The sequence below is a fragment of the Vigna unguiculata genome, unplaced genomic scaffold, assembly GCF_004118075.2.
Source record: "Vigna unguiculata cultivar IT97K-499-35 unplaced genomic scaffold, ASM411807v1 contig_419, whole genome shotgun sequence".
In the NCBI taxonomy this organism is placed as follows: Eukaryota; Viridiplantae; Streptophyta; class Magnoliopsida; order Fabales; family Fabaceae; genus Vigna; species Vigna unguiculata.
In genome coordinates, this window is record NW_021011130.1 from 1 (window position 1) to 27,508 (window position 27,508).

The following is a 27,508-nucleotide window of genomic DNA, read 5'->3' on the forward strand; positions in this document are numbered from 1 at the left end:
TCGGACAATCCTTATCGCCAGGCGTCACGCCTTCTAGGGGTAAAAATGGCATAATAGGAAGCCCAACTGCAAATCCTAAATACACGAACAAAACACACAAGTTGACTGAAAATAGAGAAAATCCGAACACAAAAATCAGTTAAGTAGGAAAAAGACTTCGTTGGAGATTCTGAAAAGGCCTACCCGCATTGTTCATCCTCTAACACACGGATTCTGGAGAAGCGTTTGGAGTAACAAACTTTTCCAGTAGGGATGACTCTGCATACAATGTGCATTTCTTCGATGGAACCCTTTAGTCTCAGGTAGAAGTTTGAAGATGAATATTGTCATCGCAAAGACAAAGCATGCAAAGAACATGAAGAGTCCAAATTTCATGTGACAGAGCATTGTGGTGAAAATTTGTGCAATGACAAAGGTAAAGATCATGTTAACAGAAACATTAACACTTTGTGCAGCTGATCGCACCTCAAGCGGAAAAATTTCACTCGGAACCAACCACCCTAAAGGACCCCAAGACCATGCAAATCCTGCAACGTAGATACATATGCCGCACACAACCATGATAGCATACCACTTTGGCAACACTCCTGGGTTTCCATCAATTCCAAATTTGAGTCCAATCGCCATAGCTATCAGAATCTACACCAAACCAAATAAAATACAATATTAATTATAATATATCAATAAAAAGAGTTTGAAGATTTTCACAAAGATTATGTCGGAAAAGAAAATGTTACCTGACAGATAAGCATTTGTGCCCCTCCTTCTAAGAAAAGGGTACGTCTCCCGAACTTGTCAACAGTGAATATGGAGACTAGAGTGGCAATTGCGTTGCAAGCGCCGATGATCATGGCCGACATGAGAGAAGCAGTGGCTCCAAAACCAATGTTTTAACAAAATAGGAGCATAAAACATTATCACGTTCATGCCAGTGAGTTGTTGGAAGAAGGGAATGGTTATGGCAAACGCGAGTTGAGGTCTATATTGTCTCTTCAACAAAGAGACCAAGGGTGTTTCACTGCTTTGGAGGATTCACTCGCTGCCATAAGATCCTCAAACTCTTGATCAATGTCCGTGGTTCCTCGAATTTTGATAAGTTCCTTCTTGGCCTTCTCATCAAGACCACGTTCAATTAAGGAACTCGGTGAATCTGGAAGAATGATTGCACCAAACATGATCATGATAGCAGGAACTATTGCACAACCCAAGCTATACCGCCATCCTTCCCATTCTCCATTTGGCAAAAATGTAGTTAAGAACATTGGCAACAAAGATACCAATAGTGATTGCCAATTGGAACATCATATTAAGTGCTCCTCGGTACTTGTAGGGAGCAACCTCAGACATATAGATTGGCACAGACTGTCCACACAACTTTATTGCGTTAGCATTTTATGTACCATAATACGAAATATAAGGAATGTTTTTCTTTTCAAAGAGAATATAACAAATATGTATGTTTATAACCTGATTGGCGCATCCAATTCCGAAGCCAAGTAGAATGCGACCAACAATGAGCATCCAAACATGTTGAGCGAAGCCATTCAATAGAGCACCAGCAAGAAAGAGCAGACCGCCACAAAACATGATAGCTCGCCTCCGGTGAGTCGAGTCACAGTGGATGCTAACACCGAGGCAACAAGTGCAGCCAAATACAAAGATGATGTAAACAACGTTAATGTTTGGCTATCGAATTTGCAGTATTGGTTATCAGAGGGCTTTATATTGTTCTCCTTTGCATACACTTCAGGAAAGAATTTCTTCAGAAACGGATCCATAGAAGTCACACCACCTACACATATTTATCTCTTTTGTAACCAAAACTATAATGATAAGATGTAAGAAAAACATGTTCCAAAATATATATATATATATAATATATATATATATAATATATATATATATATATGAAAATGTATACCAGATATGCCAAGGTCGTAGCCAAATATCAATCCTCCAAATGCAGCTACGAAGCATGCTACGAACACCCGAACAGTAAGTTTTCCTGGATAGTTCTTTGATTCTGAAGGGCCACTTGAGATGAAAGCTCCCGGCATTTTGAATGACCGAGAATTGAAAACTTCAACTCAAGTAAAATTGAGAAGAGAAAAAAAAAACTTCAATGTATCAATGCTCCAATGTTACCTTAATTTATAGAGTGACGTTATTGCATTGCATTGATTGAATTTTATCTTCTAGTTATATCTTTTATCTTTTACATCTTTAAAAGAATAACTTGTTATATCTTGAAAGAAAATAAAATCTTTTATCTTAAAAACATAATTTGATAAGTTTTAAATGATTTTCAATTGAAATCTTGTGCCATAGAAAAAAAAAAGTTAATAAAATATTACTAAAGTATCATTTTCTAAAATTAAAAGAAATAGAATTAACTAAAAATCTTATAGTATAATTATATTTAAAAAATGAGAAATATTTAAAAATAGATCAATATTTTAAACTAAAAATAAAATAAAAAAGTTACTTTTTTATTTTATTGGATAAAATTTTAAATTGTTTAATTGAAATCTTGTGATATAGAAAGAAGATAAGAAAAATATTAATAACATCAAGTTTTCTAAAAATCTTAAGGGAGAAATATTAAAAAAATAGAAAATTTAAAAATCTTATAATAGAATTATATTAAAAATGAGAAAAAAATAAAAAAATACATAAGCATTTTCAAAGTATTTTAAATTCAAAATAAATAAAAAGTATCTTTTTTAATTGTTTTGATAATTTTTTTTAGTTTCATAATTGAAATCTAACATAATAAAAAAATAAGATCATGAAATATTAGTAAAATTATCATTGTCTAAAAAATAAAAAAATATAAATATATCGAAACATCGAGAAATATTCAACCATAAATACATATTTAAAAAGCATTTTAAATTAAAAATAGAAAAGATTATTATTTTTTATTTAATTTGATAACATTTTAAGTTTTCTAATTGAAATATTGTACTACAAGGAAGAAGATAAGGAAAATATCATTCAAATAATCTTTTCTAAAAGATAAAGATAATAGAATTAAATAAAAATCTTATAATAAAATTATATTAAAAATATGTCAAAATAAATTAAAAAATGCATGAATATTTTCAAAACATTTTAAATTCAAAACCAAATAATTTTTTTTATTTAATTTGATAAAATTTTAAAGTTTTTTAATTCCAATATTGTGATATAAAAAAATTAATAAGAAATTAGTAAAATATGGTTTTCTAAAGAATAAAATATATAATTAATTAAAAAACTTGTAGTATATTTGTATTGAAAAAATTGAGAAATATTTATAAATAGATAAATATTTTTGACTAAGAAAATAAAAGGTTGCCCTTTTATTTAATTTAATGAAATTTTAAATTTTTTTAGTTGAAATCTTTTACTACAGGAAGAAGGTAAGAAAAAGATTAATGAAACGAAGTTTCCAAATAAATAAATTACATTAAAGTATTATATTAATTGAATTAAATTAAAAAATGAGAAAAAAAATAAAGATATTGAAATATTTTCAAAATATTTTAAATTGAAAACTAAAGAAAAATATCTTTTTATATTTAATTTTATAAAATTTAAAAGTTTTTAATTGAAATCTTGTGTTATAAAAATAAAGGTAAATAAAATATTACTAAATTATATTATTCTAGAAGATAAACAGTAGTATTAAATAAAAATCTAATCAAAAAGTTATTTTTTTATTTAATTTGATAAAATTTAAATTTTCTAATTGAAATCTTATGTTGGACTAAAATAATGTTATTAAATTCTACCCCAAATTGATATAAAATTTGTCCTGTTTCGATAACCAGAGCAAAAGTTATGGCCGTTTGAAGTTTTGCTAAAAATCTACAAAACTTTTTAACTACAAACACCACTAATATGACTCTAACAGCAACACACACTCACTGAAACACAAACACTACAATGGTTGTATCATTTCATTTAAATTTTTATTTTTTATTACTTGAAAATAATTTGTAATTTTATTGATAATTAAGAAAATATTATAGAATAAAATATTATTATAATAATGGTTGTGCTAATCATAATATATAAAACTTATTCATAAAATGTTAAACATAGAAAATAATATTAATGTACTATTATTGGTAGCCCTTACATGGAAGAAATTGAGAATATCAAACCAAAAATAAAAAATAAAAAATCTACTACCAATGGTCTTAATACAAAAACCATAACCAATTGTTCATCCTCTAACACACGGATTCTGGAGAAGCGTTTGGAGTAACAAACTTTTTCCAGTAGGGATGACTCTGCCATACAATGTGCATTTCTTCGATGGGAACCCCTTTAGTCTCAGGTAGAAGTTTGAAGATGAATATTGTCATCGCAAAGACAAAGCATGCAAAGAACATGAAGAGTCCAAATTTCATGTGACAGAGCATTGTGGTGAAAATTTGTGCAATGACAAAGGTAAGATCATGTTAACAGAAACATTAACACTTTGTGCAGCTGATCGCACCTCAAGCGGAAAAATTTCACTCGGAACCAACCACCCTAAAGGACCCCAAGACCATGCAAATCCTGCAACGTAGATACATATGCCGCACACAACCATGATAGCATACCACTTTGGCAACACTCCTGGGTTTCCATCAATTCCAAATTTGAGTCCAATCGCCATAGCTATCAGAATCTACACCAAACCAAATAAAAATACAATATTAATTATAATATATCAATAAAAAGAGTTTGAAGATTTTCACAAAGATTATGTCGGAAAAAGAAAATGTTACCTGACAGATAAGCATTTGTGCCCCTCCTTCTAAGAAAAGGGTACGTCTCCCGAACTTGTCAACAGTGAATATGGAGACTAGAGTGGCAATTGCGTTGCAAGCGCCGATGATCATGGCCGACATGAGAGAAGCAGTGGCTCCAAAACCAATGGTTTTAAACAAAATAGGAGCATAAAACATTATCACGTTCATGCCAGTGAGTTGTTGGAAGAAGGGAATGGCTATGGCAAACGCGAGTTGAGGTCTATATTGTCTCTTCAACAAAGAGACCCAAGGGTGTTTCACTGCTTTGGAGGATTCACTCGCTGCCATAAGATCCTCAAACTCTTGATCAATGTCCGTGGTTCCTCGAATTTTGATAAGTTCCTTCTTGGCCTTCTCATCAAGACCACGTTCAATTAAGGAACTCGGTGAATCTGGAAGAATGATTGCACCAAACATGATCATGATAGCAGGAACTATTGCACAACCCAAGCTATACCGCCATCCTTCCCCATTCTCCATTTTGGCAAAAATGTAGTTAAGAACATTGGCAACAAAGATACCAATAGTGATTGCCAATTGGAACATCATATTAAGTGCTCCTCGGTACTTGTAGGAGCAACCTCAGACATATAGATTGGCACAGACTGTCCACACAACTTTATTGCGTTAGCATTTTATGTACCATAATACGAAATATAAGGAATGTTTTTCTTTTCAAAGAGAATATAACAAATATGTATGTTTATAACCTGATTGGCGCATCCAATTCCGAAGCCAAGTAGAATGCGACCAACAATGAGCATCCAAACATGTTGAGCGAAGCCATTCAATAGAGCACCAGCAAGAAAGAGCAGACCGCCACAAAACATGATAGCTCGCCTTCCGGTGAGTCGAGTCACAGTGGATGCTAACACCGAGGCAACAAGTGCAGCCAAATACAAAGATGATGTAAACAACGTTAATGTTTGGCTATCGAATTTGCAGTATTGGTTATCAGAGGGCTTTATATTGTTCTCCTTTGCATACACTTCAGGAAAGAATTTCTTCAGAAACGGATCCATAGAAGTCACACCACCTACACATATTTATCTCTTTTGTAACCAAAACTATAATGATAAGATGTAAGAAAAACATGTTCCAAAATATATATATATATATATATATATATATATATATATATATATATGAAAATGTATACCAGATATGCCAAGGTCGTAGCCAAATATCAATCCTCCAAATGCAGCTACGAAGCATGCTACGAACACCCGAACAGTAAGTTTTCCTGGATAGTTCTTTGATTCTGAAGGGCCACTTGAGATGAAAGCTCCCGGCATTTTGAATGACCGAGAATTGAAAACTTCAACTCAAGTAAAATTGAGAAGAGAAAAAAAAAACTTCAATGTATCAATGCTCCAATGTTACCTTAATTTATAGAGTGACGTTATTGCATTGCATTGATTGAATTTTATCTTCTAGTTATATCTTTTATCTTTTTACATCTTTAAAAGAATAACTTGTTATATCTTGAAAGAAAAATAAAATCTTTTATCTTAAAAACATAATTTGATAAGTTTTAAATGATTTTCAATTGAAATCTTGTGCCATAGAAAAAAAAAAGTTAATAAAATATTACTAAAGTATCATTTTCTAAAATTAAAAGAAATAGAATTAACTAAAAATCTTATAGTATAATTATATTTAAAAAATGAGAAATATTTAAAAATAGATCAATATTTTAAACTAAAAAATAAAATAAAAAAGTTACTTTTTTATTTTATTGGATAAAATTTTAAATTGTTTTAATTGAAATCTTGTGATATAGAAAGAAGATAAGAAAAAATATTAATAACATCAAGTTTTCTAAAAATCTTAAGGGAGAAATATTAAAAAAATAGAAAATTTAAAAATCTTATAATAGAATTATATTAAAAAATGAGAAAAAATAAAAAAATACATAAGCATTTTCAAAGTATTTTAAATTCAAAATAAATAAAAAGTATCTTTTTTAATTGTTTTGATAATTTTTTTTAGTTTCATAATTGAAATCTAACATAATAAAAAAATAAGATCATGAAATATTAGTAAAATTATCATTGTCTAAAAAATAAAAAATATAAATATATCGAAACATCGAGAAATATTCAACCATAAATACATATTTAAAAAGCATTTTAAATTAAAAATAGAAAAGATTATTATTTTTTATTTAATTTGATAACATTTTAAGTTTTCTAATTGAAATATTGTACTACAAGGAAGAAGATAAGGAAAATATCATTCAAATAATCTTTTCTAAAAGATAAAGATAATAGAATTAAATAAAAATCTTATAATAAAATTATATTAAAAATATGTCAAAATAAATTAAAAAAATGCATGAATATTTTCAAAACATTTTAAATTCAAAACCAAATAATTTTTTTTATTTAATTTGATAAAATTTTAAAGTTTTTAATTCCAATATTGTGATATAAAAAAAATTAATAAGAAATTAGTAAAATATGGTTTTCTAAAGAATAAAATATATAATTAATTAAAAAACTTGTAGTATATTTGTATTGAAAAAATTGAGAAATATTTATAAATAGATAAATATTTTTGACTAAGAAAAATAAAAGGTTGCCCTTTTATTTAATTTAATGAAATTTTAAATTTTTTTAGTTGAAATCTTTTACTACAGGAAGAAGGTAAGAAAAAGATTAATGAAACGAAGTTTCCAAATAAATAAATTACATTAAAGTATTATATTAATTGAATTAAATTAAAAAATGAGAAAAAAATAAAGATATTGAAATATTTTCAAAATATTTTAAATTGAAAACTAAAGAAAAATATCTTTTTATATTTAATTTTATAAAATTTAAAAGTTTTTTAATTGAAATCTTGTGTTATAAAAATAAAGGTAAATAAAATATTACTAAATTATATTATTCTAGAAGATAAACAGTAGTATTAAATAAAAATCTAATCAAAAAGTTATTTTTTTATTTAATTTGATAAAATTTAAATTTTCTAATTGAAATCTTATGTTGGACTAAAATAATGTTATTAAATTCTACCCCAAATTGATATAAAATTTGTCCTGTTTCGATAACCAGAGCAAAAGTTATGGCCGTTTGAAGTTTTGCTAAAAATCTACAAAACTTTTTAACTACAAACACCACTAATATGACTCTAACAGCAACACACACTCACTGAAACACAAACACTACAATGGTTGTATCATTTCATTTAAATTTTTATTTTTTATTACTTGAAAATAATTTGTAATTTTATTGATAATTAAGAAATATTATAGAATAAAATATTATTATAATAATGGTTGTGCTAATCATAATATATAAAACTTATTCATAAAATGTTAAACATAGAAAATAATATTAATGTACTATTATTGGTAGCCCTTACATGGAAGAAATTGAGAATATCAAACCAAAAATAAAAAAATAAAAAATCTACTACCAATGGTCTTAATACAAAAAACCATAACCAATTGTTCATCCTCTAACACACGGATTCTGGAGAAGCGTTTGGAGTAACAAACTTTTTCCAGTAGGGATGACTCTGCCATACAATGTGCATTTCTTCGATGGGAACCCCTTTAGTCTCAGGTAGAAGTTTGAAGATGAATATTGTCATCGCAAAGACAAAGCATGCAAAGAACATGAAGAGTCCAAATTTCATGTGACAGAGCATTGTGGTGAAAATTTGTGCAATGACAAAGGTAAAGATCATGTTAACAGAAACATTAACACTTTGTGCAGCTGATCGCACCTCAAGCGGAAAAATTTCACTCGGAACCAACCACCCTAAAGGACCCCAAGACCATGCAAATCCTGCAACGTAGATACATATGCCGCACACAACCATGATAGCATACCACTTTGGCAACACTCCTGGGTTTCCATCAATTCCAAATTTGAGTCCAATCGCCATAGCTATCAGAATCTACACCAAACCAAATAAAAATACAATATTAATTATAATATATCAATAAAAAGAGTTTGAAGATTTTCACAAAGATTATGTCGGAAAAAGAAAATGTTACCTGACAGATAAGCATTTGTGCCCCTCCTTCTAAGAAAAGGGTACGTCTCCCGAACTTGTCAACAGTGAATATGGAGACTAGAGTGGCAATTGCGTTGCAAGCGCCGATGATCATGGCCGACATGAGAGAAGCAGTGGCTCCAAAACCAATGGTTTTAAACAAAATAGGAGCATAAAACATTATCACGTTCATGCCAGTGAGTTGTTGGAAGAAGGGAATGGCTATGGCAAACGCGAGTTGAGGTCTATATTGTCTCTTCAACAAAGAGACCCAAGGGTGTTTCACTGCTTTGGAGGATTCACTCGCTGCCATAAGATCCTCAAACTCTTGATCAATGTCCGTGGTTCCTCGAATTTTGATAAGTTCCTTCTTGGCCTTCTCATCAAGACCACGTTCAATTAAGGAACTCGGTGAATCTGGAAGAATGATTGCACCAAACATGATCATGATAGCAGGAACTATTGCACAACCCAAGCTATACCGCCATCCTTCCCCATTCTCCATTTTGGCAAAAATGTAGTTAAGAACATTGGCAACAAAGATACCAATAGTGATTGCCAATTGGAACATCATATTAAGTGCTCCTCGGTACTTGTAGGGAGCAACCTCAGACATATAGATTGGCACAGACTGTCCACACAACTTTATTGCGTTAGCATTTTATGTACCATAATACGAAATATAAGGAATGTTTTTCTTTTCAAAGAGAATATAACAAATATGTATGTTTATAACCTGATTGGCGCATCCAATTCCGAAGCCAAGTAGAATGCGACCAACAATGAGCATCCAAACATGTTGAGCGAAGCCATTCAATAGAGCACCAGCAAGAAAGAGCAGACCGCCACAAAACATGATAGCTCGCCTTCCGGTGAGTCGAGTCACAGTGGATGCTAACACCGAGGCAACAAGTGCAGCCAAATACAAAGATGATGTAAACAACGTTAATGTTTGGCTATCGAATTTGCAGTATTGGTTATCAGAGGGCTTTATATTGTTCTCCTTTGCATACACTTCAGGAAAGAATTTCTTCAGAAACGGATCCATAGAAGTCACACCACCTACACATATTTATCTCTTTTGTAACCAAAACTATAATGATAAGATGTAAGAAAAACATGTTCCAAAATATATATATATATATATATATATATATATATATATGAAAATGTATACCAGATATGCCAAGGTCGTAGCCAAATATCAATCCTCCAAATGCAGCTACGAAGCATGCTACGAACACCCGAACAGTAAGTTTTCCTGGATAGTTCTTTGATTCTGAAGGGCCACTTGAGATGAAAGCTCCCGGCATTTTGAATGACCGAGAATTGAAAACTTCAACTCAAGTAAAATTGAGAAGAGAAAAAAAAACTTCAATGTATCAATGCTCCAATGTTACCTTAATTTATAGAGTGACGTTATTGCATTGCATTGATTGAATTTTATCTTCTAGTTATATCTTTTATCTTTTTACATCTTTAAAAGAATAACTTGTTATATCTTGAAAGAAAAATAAAATCTTTTATCTTAAAAACATAATTTGATAAGTTTTAAATGATTTTCAATTGAAATCTTGTGCCATAGAAAAAAAAAGTTAATAAAATATTACTAAAGTATCATTTTCTAAAATTAAAAGAAATAGAATTAACTAAAAATCTTATAGTATAATTATATTTAAAAAATGAGAAATATTTAAAAATAGATCAATATTTTAAACTAAAAAATAAAATAAAAAAGTTACTTTTTTATTTTATTGGATAAAATTTTAAATTGTTTTAATTGAAATCTTGTGATATAGAAAGAAGATAAGAAAAAATATTAATAACATCAAGTTTTCTAAAAATCTTAAGGGAGAAATATTAAAAAAATAGAAAATTTAAAAATCTTATAATAGAATTATATTAAAAAATGAGAAAAAAATAAAAAAATACATAAGCATTTTCAAAGTATTTTAAATTCAAAATAAATAAAAAGTATCTTTTTTAATTGTTTTGATAATTTTTTTTAGTTTCATAATTGAAATCTAACATAATAAAAAAAATAAGATCATGAAATATTAGTAAAATTATCATTGTCTAAAAAATAAAAAATATAAATATATCGAAACATCGAGAAATATTCAACCATAAATACATATTTAAAAAGCATTTTAAATTAAAAATAGAAAAGATTATTATTTTTTATTTAATTTGATAACATTTTAAGTTTTCTAATTGAAATATTGTACTACAAGGAAGAAGATAAGGAAAATATCATTCAAATAATCTTTTCTAAAAGATAAAGATAATAGAATTAAATAAAAATCTTATAATAAAATTATATTAAAAATATGTCAAAATAAATTAAAAAAATGCATGAATATTTTCAAAACATTTTAAATTCAAAACCAAATAATTTTTTTTTATTTAATTTGATAAAATTTTAAAGTTTTTTAATTCCAATATTGTGATATAAAAAAATTAATAAGAAATTAGTAAAATATGGTTTTCTAAAGAATAAAATATATAATTAATTAAAAAACTTGTAGTATATTTGTATTGAAAAAATTGAGAAATATTTATAAATAGATAAATATTTTTGACTAAGAAAAATAAAAGGTTGCCCTTTTATTTAATTTAATGAAATTTTAAATTTTTTTAGTTGAAATCTTTTACTACAGGAAGAAGGTAAGAAAAAGATTAATGAAACGAAGTTTCCAAATAAATAAATTACATTAAAGTATTATATTAATTGAATTAAATTAAAAAAATGAGAAAAAAAATAAAGATATTGAAATATTTTCAAAATATTTTAAATTGAAAACTAAAGAAAAATATCTTTTTATATTTAATTTTATAAAATTTAAAAGTTTTTTAATTGAAATCTTGTGTTATAAAAATAAAGGTAAATAAAATATTACTAAATTATATTATTCTAGAAGATAAACAGTAGTATTAAATAAAAATCTAATCAAAAAGTTATTTTTTTATTTAATTTGATAAAATTTAAATTTTCTAATTGAAATCTTATGTTGGACTAAAATAATGTTATTAAATTCTACCCCAAATTGATATAAAATTTGTCCTGTTTCGATAACCAGAGCAAAAGTTATGGCCGTTTGAAGTTTTGCTAAAAATCTACAAAACTTTTTAACTACAAACACCACTAATATGACTCTAACAGCAACACACACTCACTGAAACACAAACACTACAATGGTTGTATCATTTCATTTAAATTTTTATTTTTTATTACTTGAAAATAATTTGTAATTTTATTGATAATTAAGAAAATATTATAGAATAAAATATTATTATAATAATGGTTGTGCTAATCATAATATATAAAACTTATTCATAAAATGTTAAACATAGAAAATAATATTAATGTACTATTATTGGTAGCCCTTACATGGAAGAAATTGAGAATATCAAACCAAAAATAAAAAATAAAAAATCTACTACCAATGGTCTTAATACAAAAAACCATAACCAATTGTTCATCCTCTAACACACGGATTCTGGAGAAGCGTTTGGAGTAACAAACTTTTTCCAGTAGGGATGACTCTGCCATACAATGTGCATTTCTTCGATGGGAACCCCTTTAGTCTCAGGTAGAAGTTTGAAGATGAATATTGTCATCGCAAAGACAAAGCATGCAAAGAACATGAAGAGTCCAAATTTCATGTGACAGAGCATTGTGGTGAAAATTTGTGCAATGACAAAGGTAAAGATCATGTTAACAGAAACATTAACACTTTGTGCAGCTGATCGCACCTCAAGCGGAAAAATTTCACTCGGAACCAACCACCCTAAAGGACCCCAAGACCATGCAAATCCTGCAACGTAGATACATATGCCGCACACAACCATGATAGCATACCACTTTGGCAACACTCCTGGGTTTCCATCAATTCCAAATTTGAGTCCAATCGCCATAGCTATCAGAATCTACACCAAACCAAATAAAAATACAATATTAATTATAATATATCAATAAAAAGAGTTTGAAGATTTTCACAAAGATTATGTCGGAAAAAGAAAATGTTACCTGACAGATAAGCATTTGTGCCCCTCCTTCTAAGAAAAGGGTACGTCTCCCGAACTTGTCAACAGTGAATATGGAGACTAGAGTGGCAATTGCGTTGCAAGCGCCGATGATCATGGCCGACATGAGAGAAGCAGTGGCTCCAAAACCAATGGTTTTAAACAAAATAGGAGCATAAAACATTATCACGTTCATGCCAGTGAGTTGTTGGAAGAAGGGAATGGCTATGGCAAACGCGAGTTGAGGTCTATATTGTCTCTTCAACAAAGAGACCCAAGGGTGTTTCACTGCTTTGGAGGATTCACTCGCTGCCATAAGATCCTCAAACTCTTGATCAATGTCCGTGGTTCCTCGAATTTTGATAAGTTCCTTCTTGGCCTTCTCATCAAGACCACGTTCAATTAAGGAACTCGGTGAATCTGGAAGAATGATTGCACCAAACATGATCATGATAGCAGGAACTATTGCACAACCCAAGCTATACCGCCATCCTTCCCCATTCTCCATTTTGGCAAAAATGTAGTTAAGAACATTGGCAACAAAGATACCAATAGTGATTGCCAATTGGAACATCATATTAAGTGCTCCTCGGTACTTGTAGGGAGCAACCTCAGACATATAGATTGGCACAGACTGTCCACACAACTTTATTGCGTTAGCATTTTATGTACCATAATACGAAATATAAGGAATGTTTTTCTTTTCAAAGAGAATATAACAAATATGTATGTTTATAACCTGATTGGCGCATCCAATTCCGAAGCCAAGTAGAATGCGACCAACAATGAGCATCCAAACATGTTGAGCGAAGCCATTCAATAGAGCACCAGCAAGAAAGAGCAGACCGCCACAAAACATGATAGCTCGCCTTCCGGTGAGTCGAGTCACAGTGGATGCTAACACCGAGGCAACAAGTGCAGCCAAATACAAAGATGATGTAAACAACGTTAATGTTTGGCTATCGAATTTGCAGTATTGGTTATCAGAGGGCTTTATATTGTTCTCCTTTGCATACACTTCAGGAAAGAATTTCTTCAGAAACGGATCCATAGAAGTCACACCACCTACACATATTTATCTCTTTTGTAACCAAAACTATAATGATAAGATGTAAGAAAAACATGTTCCAAAATATATATATATATATATATATATATATATATATATATATGAAAATGTATACCAGATATGCCAAGGTCGTAGCCAAATATCAATCCTCCAAATGCAGCTACGAAGCATGCTACGAACACCCGAACAGTAAGTTTTCCTGGATAGTTCTTTGATTCTGAAGGGCCACTTGAGATGAAAGCTCCCGGCATTTTGAATGACCGAGAATTGAAAACTTCAACTCAAGTAAAATTGAGAAGAGAAAAAAAAAACTTCAATGTATCAATGCTCCAATGTTACCTTAATTTATAGAGTGACGTTATTGCATTGCATTGATTGAATTTTATCTTCTAGTTATATCTTTTATCTTTTTACATCTTTAAAAGAATAACTTGTTATATCTTGAAAGAAAAATAAAATCTTTTATCTTAAAAACATAATTTGATAAGTTTTAAATGATTTTCAATTGAAATCTTGTGCCATAGAAAAAAAAAAGTTAATAAAATATTACTAAAGTATCATTTTCTAAAATTAAAAGAAATAGAATTAACTAAAAATCTTATAGTATAATTATATTTAAAAAATGAGAAATATTTAAAAATAGATCAATATTTTAAACTAAAAAATAAAATAAAAAAGTTACTTTTTTATTTTATTGGATAAAATTTTAAATTGTTTTAATTGAAATCTTGTGATATAGAAAGAAGATAAGAAAAAATATTAATAACATCAAGTTTTCTAAAAATCTTAAGGGAGAAATATTAAAAAAATAGAAAATTTAAAAATCTTATAATAGAATTATATTAAAAAATGAGAAAAAAATAAAAAAATACATAAGCATTTTCAAAGTATTTTAAATTCAAAATAAATAAAAAGTATCTTTTTTAATTGTTTTGATAATTTTTTTTAGTTTCATAATTGAAATCTAACATAATAAAAAAAATAAGATCATGAAATATTAGTAAAATTATCATTGTCTAAAAAATAAAAAAATATAAATATATCGAAACATCGAGAAATATTCAACCATAAATACATATTTAAAAAGCATTTTAAATTAAAAATAGAAAAGATTATTATTTTTTATTTAATTTGATAACATTTTAAGTTTTCTAATTGAAATATTGTACTACAAGGAAGAAGATAAGGAAAATATCATTCAAATAATCTTTTCTAAAAGATAAAGATAATAGAATTAAATAAAAATCTTATAATAAAATTATATTAAAAATATGTCAAAATAAATTAAAAAAATGCATGAATATTTTCAAAACATTTTAAATTCAAAACCAAATAATTTTTTTTTATTTAATTTGATAAAATTTTAAAGTTTTTTAATTCCAATATTGTGATATAAAAAAATTAATAAGAAATTAGTAAAATATGGTTTTCTAAAGAATAAAATATATAATTAATTAAAAAACTTGTAGTATATTTGTATTGAAAAAATTGAGAAATATTTATAAATAGATAAATATTTTTGACTAAGAAAAATAAAAGGTTGCCCTTTTATTTAATTTAATGAAATTTTAAATTTTTTTAGTTGAAATCTTTTACTACAGGAAGAAGGTAAGAAAAAGATTAATGAAACGAAGTTTCCAAATAAATAAATTACATTAAAGTATTATATTAATTGAATTAAATTAAAAAAATGAGAAAAAAAATAAAGATATTGAAATATTTTCAAAATATTTTAAATTGAAAACTAAAGAAAAATATCTTTTTATATTTAATTTTATAAAATTTAAAAGTTTTTTAATTGAAATCTTGTGTTATAAAAATAAAGGTAAATAAAATATTACTAAATTATATTATTCTAGAAGATAAACAGTAGTATTAAATAAAAATCTAATCAAAAAGTTATTTTTTTATTTAATTTGATAAAATTTAAATTTTCTAATTGAAATCTTATGTTGGACTAAAATAATGTTATTAAATTCTACCCCAAATTGATATAAAATTTGTCCTGTTTCGATAACCAGAGCAAAAGTTATGGCCGTTTGAAGTTTTGCTAAAAATCTACAAAACTTTTTAACTACAAACACCACTAATATGACTCTAACAGCAACACACACTCACTGAAACACAACACTACAATGGTTGTATCATTTCATTTAAATTTTTATTTTTTATTACTTGAAAATAATTTGTAATTTTATTGATAATTAAGAAAATATTATAGAATAAAATATTATTATAATAATGGTTGTGCTAATCATAATATATAAAACTTATTCATAAAATGTTAAACATAGAAAATAATATTAATGTACTATTATTGGTAGCCCTTACATGGAAGAAATTGAGAATATCAAACCAAAAATAAAAAAATAAAAAATCTACTACCAATGGTCTTAATACAAAAAACCATAACCAATTGTTCATCCTCTAACACACGGATTCTGGAGAAGCGTTTGGAGTAACAAACTTTTTCCAGTAGGGATGACTCTGCCATACAATGTGCATTTCTTCGATGGGAACCCCTTTAGTCTCAGGTAGAAGTTTGAAGATGAATATTGTCATCGCAAAGACAAAGCATGCAAAGAACATGAAGAGTCCAAATTTCATGTGACAGAGCATTGTGGTGAAAATTTGTGCAATGACAAAGGTAAAGATCATGTTAACAGAAACATTAACACTTTGTGCAGCTGATCGCACCTCAAGCGGAAAAATTTCACTCGGAACCAACCACCCTAAAGGACCCCAAGACCATGCAAATCCTGCAACGTAGATACATATGCCGCACACAACCATGATAGCATACCACTTTGGCAACACTCCTGGGTTTCCATCAATTCCAAATTTGAGTCCAATCGCCATAGCTATCAGAATCTACACCAAACCAAATAAAAATACAATATTAATTATAATATATCAATAAAAAGAGTTTGAAGATTTTCACAAAGATTATGTCGGAAAAAGAAAATGTTACCTGACAGATAAGCATTTGTGCCCCTCCTTCTAAGAAAAGGGTACGTCTCCCGAACTTGTCAACAGTGAATATGGAGACTAGAGTGGCAATTGCGTTGCAAGCGCCGATGATCATGGCCGACATGAGAGAAGCAGTGGCTCCAAAACCAATGGTTTTAAACAAAATAGGAGCATAAAACATTATCACGTTCATGCCAGTGAGTTGTTGGAAGAAGGGAATGGCTATGGCAAACGCGAGTTGAGGTCTATATTGTCTCTTCAACAAAGAGACCCAAGGGTGTTTCACTGCTTTGGAGGATTCACTCGCTGCCATAAGATCCTCAAACTCTTGATCAATGTCCGTGGTTCCTCGAATTTTGATAAGTTCCTTCTTGGCCTTCTCATCAAGACCACGTTCAATTAAGGAACTCGGTGAATCTGGAAGAATGATTGCACCAAACATGATCATGATAGCAGGAACTATTGCACAACCCAAGCTATACCGCCATCCTTCCCCATTCTCCATTTTGGCAAAAATGTAGTTAAGAACATTGGCAACAAAGATACCAATAGTGATTGCCAATTGGAACATCATATTAAGTGCTCCTCGGTACTTGTAGGGAGCAACCTCAGACATATAGATTGGCACAGACTGTCCACACAACTTTATTGCGTTAGCATTTTATGTACCATAATACGAAATATAAGGAATGTTTTTCTTTTCAAAGAGAATATAACAAATATGTATGTTTATAACCTGATTGGCGCATCCAATTCCGAAGCCAAGTAGAATGCGACCAACAATGAGCATCCAAACATGTTGAGCGAAGCCATTCAATAGAGCACCAGCAAGAAAGAGCAGACCGCCACAAAACATGATAGCTCGCCTTCCGGTGAGTCGAGTCACAGTGGATGCTAACACCGAGGCAACAAGTGCAGCCAAATACAAAGATGATGTAAACAACGTTAATGTTTGGCTATCGAATTTGCAGTATTGGTTATCAGAGGGCTTTATATTGTTCTCCTTTGCATACACTTCAGGAAAGAATTTCTTCAGAAACGGATCCATAGAAGTCACACCACCTACACATATTTATCTCTTTTGTAACCAAAACTATAATGATAAGATGTAAGAAAAACATGTTCCAAAATATATATATATATATATATATATATATATATATATATGAAAATGTATACCAGATATGCCAAGGTCGTAGCCAAATATCAATCCTCCAAATGCAGCTACGAAGCATGCTACGAACACCCGAACAGTAAGTTTTCCTGGATAGTTCTTTGATTCTGAAGGGCCACTTGAGATGAAAGCTCCCGGCATTTTGAATGACCGAGAATTGAAAACTTCAACTCAAGTAAAATTGAGAAGAGAAAAAAAAAACTTCAATGTATCAATGCTCCAATGTTACCTTAATTTATAGAGTGACGTTATTGCATTGCATTGATTGAATTTTATCTTCTAGTTATATCTTTTATCTTTTTACATCTTTAAAAGAATAACTTGTTATATCTTGAAAGAAAAATAAAATCTTTTATCTTAAAAACATAATTTGATAAGTTTTAAATGATTTTCAATTGAAATCTTGTGCCATAGAAAAAAAAAAGTTAATAAAATATTACTAAAGTATCATTTTCTAAAATTAAAAGAAATAGAATTAACTAAAAATCTTATAGTATAATTATATTTAAAAAATGAGAAATATTTAAAAATAGATCAATATTTTAAACTAAAAAATAAAATAAAAAAGTTACTTTTTTATTTTATTGGATAAAATTTTAAATTGTTTTAATTGAAATCTTGTGATATAGAAAGAAGATAAGAAAAAATATTAATAACATCAAGTTTTCTAAAAATCTTAAGGGAGAAATATTAAAAAAATAGAAAATTTAAAAATCTTATAATAGAATTATATTAAAAAATGAGAAAAAAATAAAAAAATACATAAGCATTTTCAAAGTATTTTAAATTCAAAATAAATAAAAAGTATCTTTTTTAATTGTTTTGATAATTTTTTTTAGTTTCATAATTGAAATCTAACATAATAAAAAAATAAGATCATGAAATATTAGTAAAATTATCATTGTCTAAAAAATAAAAAAATATAAATATATCGAAACATCGAGAAATATTCAACCATAAATACATATTTAAAAAGCATTTTAAATTAAAAATAGAAAAGATTATTATTTTTTATTTAATTTGATAACATTTTAAGTTTTCTAATTGAAATATTGTACTACAAGGAAGAAGATAAGGAAAATATCATTCAAATAATCTTTTCTAAAAGATAAAGATAATAGAATTAAATAAAAATCTTATAATAAAATTATATTAAAAATATGTCAAAATAAATTAAAAAAATGCATGAATATTTTCAAAACATTTTAAATTCAAAACCAAATAATTTTTTTTTATTTAATTTGATAAAATTTTAAAGTTTTTTAATTCCAATATTGTGATATAAAAAAAATTAATAAGAAATTAGTAAAATATGGTTTTCTAAAGAATAAAATATATAATTAATTAAAAAACTTGTAGTATATTTGTATTGAAAAAATTGAGAAATATTTATAAATAGATAAATATTTTTGACTAAGAAAAATAAAAGGTTGCCCTTTTATTTAATTTAATGAAATTTTAAATTTTTTTAGTTGAAATCTTTTACTACAGGAAGAAGGTAAGAAAAAGATTAATGAAACGAAGTTTCCAAATAAATAAATTACATTAAAGTATTATATTAATTGAATTAAATTAAAAAAATGAGAAAAAAAATAAAGATATTGAAATATTTTCAAAATATTTTAAATTGAAAACTAAAGAAAAATATCTTTTTATATTTAATTTTATAAAATTTAAAAGTTTTTTAATTGAAATCTTGTGTTATAAAAATAAAGGTAAATAAAATATTACTAAATTATATTATTCTAGAAGATAAACAGTAGTATTAAATAAAAATCTAATCAAAAAGTTATTTTTTTATTTAATTTGATAAAATTTAAATTTTCTAATTGAAATCTTATGTTGGACTAAAATAATGTTATTAAATTCTACCCCAAATTGATATAAAATTTGTCCTGTTTCGATAACCAGAGCAAAAGTTATGGCCGTTTGAAGTTTTGCTAAAAATCTACAAAACTTTTTAACTACAAACACCACTAATATGACTCTAACAGCAACACACACTCACTGAAACACAAACACTACAATGGTTGTATCATTTCATTTAAATTTTTATTTTTTATTACTTGAAAATAATTTGTAATTTTATTGATAATTAAGAAAATATTATAGAATAAAATATTATTATAATAATGGTTGTGCTAATCATAATATATAAAACTTATTCATAAAATGTTAAACATAGAAAATAATATTAATGTACTATTATTGGTAGCCCTTACATGGAAGAAATTGAGAATATCAAACCAAAAATAAAAAAATAAAAAATCTACTACCAATGGTCTTAATACAAAAAACCATAACCAATTGTTCATCCTCTAACACACGGATTCTGGAGAAGCGTTTGGAGTAACAAACTTTTTCCAGTAGGGATGACTCTGCCATACAATGTGCATTTCTTCGATGGGAACCCCTTTAGTCTCAGGTAGAAGTTTGAAGATGAATATTGTCATCGCAAAGACAAAGCATGCAAAGAACATGAAGAGTCCAAATTTCATGTGACAGAGCATTGTGGTGAAAATTTGTGCAATGACAAAGGTAAAGATCATGTTAACAGAAACATTAACACTTTGTGCAGCTGATCGCACCTCAAGCGGAAAAATTTCACTCGGAACCAACCACCCTAAAGGACCCCAAGACCATGCAAATCCTGCAACGTAGATACATATGCCGCACACAACCATGATAGCATACCACTTTGGCAACACTCCTGGGTTTCCATCAATTCCAAATTTGAGTCCAATCGCCATAGCTATCAGAATCTACACCAAACCAAATAAAAATACAATATTAATTATAATATATCAATAAAAAGAGTTTGAAGATTTTCACAAAGATTATGTCGGAAAAAGAAAATGTTACCTGACAGATAAGCATTTGTGCCCCTCCTTCTAAGAAAAGGGTACGTCTCCCGAACTTGTCAACAGTGAATATGGAGACTAGAGTGGCAATTGCGTTGCAAGCGCCGATGATCATGGCCGACATGAGAGAAGCAGTGGCTCCAAAACCAATGGTTTTAAACAAAATAGGAGCATAAAACATTATCACGTTCATGCCAGTGAGTTGTTGGAAGAAGGGAATGGCTATGGCAAACGCGAGTTGAGGTCTATATTGTCTCTTCAACAAAGAGACCCAAGGGTGTTTCACTGCTTTGGAGGATTCACTCGCTGCCATAAGATCCTCAAACTCTTGATCAATGTCCGTGGTTCCTCGAATTTTGATAAGTTCCTTCTTGGCCTTCTCATCAAGACCACGTTCAATTAAGGAACTCGGTGAATCTGGAAGAATGATTGCACCAAACATGATCATGATAGCAGGAACTATTGCACAACCCAAGCTATACCGCCATCCTTCCCCATTCTCCATTTTGGCAAAAATGTAGTTAAGAACATTGGCAACAAAGATACCAATAGTGATTGCCAATTGGAACATCATATTAAGTGCTCCTCGGTACTTGTAGGGAGCAACCTCAGACATATAGATTGGCACAGACTGTCCACACAACTTTATTGCGTTAGCATTTTATGTACCATAATACGAAATATAAGGAATGTTTTTCTTTTCAAAGAGAATATAACAAATATGTATGTTTATAACCTGATTGGCGCATCCAATTCCGAAGCCAAGTAGAATGCGACCAACAATGAGCATCCAAACATGTTGAGCGAAGCCATTCAATAGAGCACCAGCAAGAAAGAGCAGACCGCCACAAAACATGATAGCTCGCCTTCCGGTGAGTCGAGTCACAGTGGATGCTAACACCGAGGCAACAAGTGCAGCCAAATACAAAGATGATGTAAACAACGTTAATGTTTGGCTATCGAATTTGCAGTATTGGTTATCAGAGGGCTTTATATTGTTCTCCTTTGCATACACTTCAGGAAAGAATTTCTTCAGAAACGGATCCATAGAAGTCACACCACCTACACATATTTATCTCTTTTGTAACCAAAACTATAATGATAAGATGTAAGAAAAACATGTTCCAAAATATATATATATATATATATATATATATATATATATATATATATATATATATGAAAATGTATACCAGATATGCCAAGGTCGTAGCCAAATATCAATCCTCCAAATGCAGCTACGAAGCATGCTACGAACACCCGAACAGTAAGTTTTCCTGGATAGTTCTTTGATTCTGAAGGGCCACTTGAGATGAAAGCTCCCGGCATTTTGAATGACCGAGAATTGAAAACTTCAACTCAAGTAAAATTGAGAAGAGAAAAAAAAAACTTCAATGTATCAATGCTCCAATGTTACCTTAATTTATAGAGTGACGTTATTGCATTGCATTGATTGAATTTTATCTTCTAGTTATATCTTTTATCTTTTTACATCTTTAAAAGAATAACTTGTTATATCTTGAAAGAAAAATAAAATCTTTTATCTTAAAAACATAATTTGATAAGTTTTAAATGATTTTCAATTGAAATCTTGTGCCATAGAAAAAAAAAAGTTAATAAAATATTACTAAAGTATCATTTTCTAAAATTAAAAGAAATAGAATTAACTAAAAATCTTATAGTATAATTATATTTAAAAAATGAGAAATATTTAAAAATAGATCAATATTTTAAACTAAAAAATAAAATAAAAAAGTTACTTTTTTATTTTATTGGATAAAATTTTAAATTGTTTTAATTGAAATCTTGTGATATAGAAAGAAGATAAGAAAAATATTAATAACATCAAGTTTTCTAAAAATCTTAAGGGAGAAATATTAAAAAAATAGAAAATTTAAAAATCTTATAATAGAATTATATTAAAAAATGAGAAAAAAATAAAAAAATACATAAGCATTTTCAAAGTATTTTAAATTCAAAATAAATAAAAAGTATCTTTTTTAATTGTTTTGATAATTTTTTTTAGTTTCATAATTGAAATCTAACATAATAAAAAAATAAGATCATGAAATATTAGTAAAATTATCATTGTCTAAAAAATAAAAAAATATAAATATATCGAAACATCGAGAAATATTCAACCATAAATACATATTTAAAAAGCATTTTAAATTAAAAATAGAAAAGATTATTATTTTTTATTTAATTTGATAACATTTTAAGTTTTCTAATTGAAATATTGTACTACAAGGAAGAAGATAAGGAAAATATCATTCAAATAATCTTTTCTAAAAGATAAAGATAATAGAATTAAATAAAAATCTTATAATAAAATTATATTAAAAATATGTCAAAATAAATTAAAAAAATGCATGAATATTTTCAAAACATTTTAAATTCAAAACCAAATAATTTTTTTTTATTTAATTTGATAAAATTTTAAAGTTTTTTAATTCCAATATTGTGATATAAAAAAAATTAATAAGAAATTAGTAAAATATGGTTTTCTAAAGAATAAAATATATAATTAATTAAAAAACTTGTAGTATATTTGTATTGAAAAAATTGAGAAATATTTATAAATAGATAAATATTTTTGACTAAGAAAAATAAAAGGTTGCCCTTTTATTTAATTTAATGAAATTTTAAATTTTTTTAGTTGAAATCTTTTACTACAGGAAGAAGGTAAGAAAAAGATTAATGAAACGAAGTTTCCAAATAAATAAATTACATTAAAGTATTATATTAATTGAATTAAATTAAAAAAATGAGAAAAAAAATAAAGATATTGAAATATTTTCAAAATATTTTAAATTGAAAACTAAAGAAAAATATCTTTTTATATTTAATTTTATAAAATTTAAAAGTTTTTTAATTGAAATCTTGTGTTATAAAAATAAAGGTAAATAAAATATTACTAAATTATATTATTCTAGAAGATAAACAGTAGTATTAAATAAAAATCTAATCAAAAAGTTATTTTTTTATTTAATTTGATAAAATTTAAATTTTCTAATTGAAATCTTATGTTGGACTAAAATAATGTTATTAAATTCTACCCCAAATTGATATAAAATTTGTCCTGTTTCGATAACCAGAGCAAAAGTTATGGCCGTTTGAAGTTTTGCTAAAAATCTACAAAACTTTTTAACTACAAACACCACTAATATGACTCTAACAGCAACACACACTCACTGAAACACAACACTACAATGGTTGTATCATTTCATTTAAATTTTATTTTTATTACTTGAAAATAATTTGTAATTTTATTGATAATTAAGAAAATATTATAGAATAAAATATTATTATAATAATGGTTGTGCTAATCATAATATATAAAACTTATTCATAAAATGTTAAACATAGAAAATAATATTAATGTACTATTATTGGTAGCCCTTACATGGAAGAAATTGAGAATATCAAACCAAAAATAAAAAAATAAAAAATCTACTACCAATGGTCTTAATACAAAAAACCATAACCAATTGTTCATCCTCTAACACACGGATTCTGGAGAAGCGTTTGGAGTAACAAACTTTTTCCAGTAGGGATGACTCTGCCATACAATGTGCATTTCTTCGATGGGAACCCCTTTAGTCTCAGGTAGAAGTTTGAAGATGAATATTGTCATCGCAAAGACAAAGCATGCAAAGAACATGAAGAGTCCAAATTCATGTGACAGAGCATTGTGGTGAAAATTTGTGCAATGACAAAGGTAAAGATCATGTTAACAGAAACATTAACACTTTGTGCAGCTGATCGCACCTCAAGCGGAAAAATTTCACTCGGAACCAACCACCCTAAAGGACCCCAAGACCATGCAAATCCTGCAACGTAGATACATATGCCGCACACAACCATGATAGCATACCACTTGGCAACACTCCTGGGTTTCCATCAATTCCAAATTTGAGTCCAATCGCCATAGCTATCAGAATCTACACCAAACCAAATAAAAATACAATATTAATTATAATATATCAATAAAAAGAGTTTGAAGATTTTCACAAAGATTATGTCGGAAAAAGAAAATGTACCTGACAGATAAGCATTTGTGCCCCTCCTTCTAAGAAAAGGGTACGTCTCCCGAACTTGTCAACAGTGAATATGGAGACTAGAGTGGCAATTGCGTTGCAAGCGCCGATGATCATGGCCGACATGAGAGAAGCAGTGGCTCCAAAACCAATGGTTTTAAACAAAATAGGAGCATAAAACATTATCACGTTCATGCCAGTGAGTTGTTGGAAGAAGGGAATGGCTATGGCAAACGCGAGTTGAGGTCTATATTGTCTCTTCAACAAAGAGACCCAAGGGTGTTTCACTGCTTTGGAGGATTCACTCGCTGCCATAAGATCCTCAAACTCTTGATCAATGTCCGTGGTTCCTCGAATTTTGATAAGTTCCTTCTTGGCCTTCTCATCAAGACCACGTTCAATTAAGGAACTCGGTGAATCTGGAAGAATGATTGCACCAAACATGATCATGATAGCAGGAACTATTGCACAACCCAAGCTATACCGCCATCCTTCCCCATTCTCCATTTGGCAAAAATGTAGTTAAGAACATTGGCAACAAAGATACCAATAGTGATTGCCAATTGGAACATCATATTAAGTGCTCCTCGGTACTTGTAGGGAGCAACCTCAGACATATAGATTGGCACAGACTGTCCACACAACTTTATTGCGTTAGCATTTTATGTACCATAATACGAAATATAAGGAATGTTTTTCTTTTCAAAGAGAATATAACAAATATGTATGTTTATAACCTGATTGGCGCATCCAATCCGAAGCCAAGTAGAATGCGACCAACAATGAGCATCCAAACATGTTGAGCGAAGCCATTCAATAGAGCACCAGCAAGAAAGAGCAGACCGCCACAAAACATGATAGCTCGCCTTCCGGTGAGTCGAGTCACAGTGGATGCTAACACCGAGGCAACAAGTGCAGCCAAATACAAAGATGATGTAAACAACGTTAATGTTTGGCTATCGAATTTGCAGTATTGGTTATCAGAGGGCTTTATATTGTTCTCCTTTGCATACACTTCAGGAAAGAATTTCTTCAGAAACGGATCCATAGAAGTCACACCACCTACACATATTTATCTCTTTTGTAACCAAAACTATAATGATAAGATGTAAGAAAAAACATGTTCCAAATAATATATATATATATATATATATATAATATATATATATATGAAAATGTATACCAGATATGCCAAGGTCGTAGCCAAATATCAATCCTCCAAATGCAGCTACGAAGCATGCTACGAACACCCGAACAGTAAGTTTTCCTGGATAGTTCTTTGATTCTGAAGGGCCACTTGAGATGAAAGCTCCCGGCATTTTGAATGACCGAGAATTGAAAACTTCAACTCAAGTAAAATTGAGAAGAGAAAAAAAAAACTTCAATGTATCAATGCTCCAATGTTACCTTAATTTATAGAGTGACGTTATTGCATTGCATTGATTGAATTTTATCTTCTAGTTATATCTTTTATCTTTTACATCTTTAAAAGAATAACTTGTTATATCTTGAAAGAAAAATAAAATCTTTTATCTTAAAAACATAATTTGATAAGTTTTAAATGATTTTCAATTGAAATCTTGTGCCATAGAAAAAAAAAAAGTTAATAAAATATTACTAAAAGTATCATTTTCTAAAATTAAAAGAAATAGAATTAACTAAAAATCTTATAGTATAATTATATTTAAAAAATGAGAAATATTTAAAATAGATCAATATTTAAACTAAAAAATAAAATAAAAAAGTTACTTTTTTATTTTATTGGATAAAATTTTAAATTGTTTAATTGAATCTTGTGATATAGAAAGAAGATAAGAAAAAATATTAATAACATCAAGTTTTCTAAAAATCTTAAGGGAGAAATATTAAAAAAATAGAAAATTTAAAAATCTTATAATAGAATTATATTAAAAATGAGGAAAAAAATAAAAAAATACATAAGCATTTTCAAAGTATTTTAAATTCAAAATAAATAAAAAGTATCTTTTTTAATTGTTTTGATAATTTTTTTAGTTTCATAATTGAAATCTAACATAATAAAAAAATAAGATCATGAAAATTAGTAAAATTATCATTGTCTAAAAAATAAAAAAATATAAATATATCGAAACATCGAGAAATATTCAACCATAAATACATATTTAAAAAGCATTTAAATTAAAAATAGAAAAGATTATTATTTTTTATTTAATTTGATAACATTTTAAGTTTTCTAATTGAAATATTGTACTACAAGGAAGAAGATAAGGAAAATATCATTCAAATAATCTTTTCTAAAAGATAAAGATAATAGAATTAAATAAAATCTTATAATAAAATTATATTAAAAATATGTCAAAATAAATTAAAAAAATGCATGAATATTTTCAAAACATTTTAATTCAAAACCAAATAATTTTTTTTATTTAATTTGATAAAATTTTAAAGTTTTTAATTCCAATATTGTGATATAAAAAAAATTAATAAGAAATTAGTAAAATATGGTTTTCTAAAGAATAAAATATATAATTAATTAAAAAACTTGTAGTATATTTGTATTGAAAAAATTGAGAAATATTTATAAATAGATAAAT

At 27.9% G+C, this 27,508-nt stretch overlaps 4 protein-coding genes and 3 pseudogenes across 4 annotated transcripts; all 7 read right to left on the reverse strand.

Annotated features, from left to right (window-relative positions):
• Positions 1-192: 192 nt before the first annotated feature.
• LOC114171929 lies at positions 193-2,057 on the reverse strand (annotated as a pseudogene).
• A 2,163-nt stretch (positions 2,058-4,220) lies between these two features.
• Positions 4,221-6,082, reverse strand: LOC114171923 (annotated as a pseudogene).
• A 2,170-nt stretch (positions 6,083-8,252) lies between these two features.
• On the reverse strand, positions 8,253-10,108 carry LOC114171924 (sugar transport protein 1-like). The gene is made up of 4 exons (XM_028056698.1): positions 9,973-10,108; positions 9,532-9,857; positions 8,797-9,426; positions 8,253-8,696 (listed from the first exon to the last, which is right to left on the reverse strand). The coding sequence occupies exons 1-4, from the start codon at positions 10,106-10,108 to the stop codon at positions 8,253-8,255; spliced, it is 1,536 nt and encodes a 511-aa protein (XP_027912499.1).
• Positions 10,109-12,281: 2,173 nt separating this feature from the next.
• Positions 12,282-14,141, reverse strand: LOC114171925 (sugar transport protein 1-like). The gene is made up of 4 exons (XM_028056699.1): positions 14,006-14,141; positions 13,561-13,886; positions 12,826-13,455; positions 12,282-12,725 (listed from the first exon to the last, which is right to left on the reverse strand). The coding sequence occupies exons 1-4, from the start codon at positions 14,139-14,141 to the stop codon at positions 12,282-12,284; spliced, it is 1,536 nt and encodes a 511-aa protein (XP_027912500.1).
• Positions 14,142-16,317: 2,176 nt separating this feature from the next.
• LOC114171926 (sugar transport protein 1-like) lies at positions 16,318-18,175 on the reverse strand. Its single transcript, XM_028056700.1, has 4 exons — positions 18,040-18,175; positions 17,597-17,922; positions 16,862-17,491; positions 16,318-16,761 (listed from the first exon to the last, which is right to left on the reverse strand). Exons 1-4 carry the CDS (start codon positions 18,173-18,175, stop codon positions 16,318-16,320), a joined length of 1,536 nt encoding a protein of 511 aa, XP_027912501.1.
• Positions 18,176-20,352: 2,177 nt separating this feature from the next.
• LOC114171927 (sugar transport protein 1-like) lies at positions 20,353-22,224 on the reverse strand. Its single transcript, XM_028056701.1, has 4 exons — positions 22,089-22,224; positions 21,632-21,957; positions 20,897-21,526; positions 20,353-20,796 (listed from the first exon to the last, which is right to left on the reverse strand). The coding sequence occupies exons 1-4, from the start codon at positions 22,222-22,224 to the stop codon at positions 20,353-20,355; spliced, it is 1,536 nt and encodes a 511-aa protein (XP_027912502.1).
• A 2,173-nt stretch (positions 22,225-24,397) lies between these two features.
• On the reverse strand, positions 24,398-26,254 carry LOC114171928 (annotated as a pseudogene).
• Between the last annotated feature and the right edge of the window lie 1,254 nt (positions 26,255-27,508).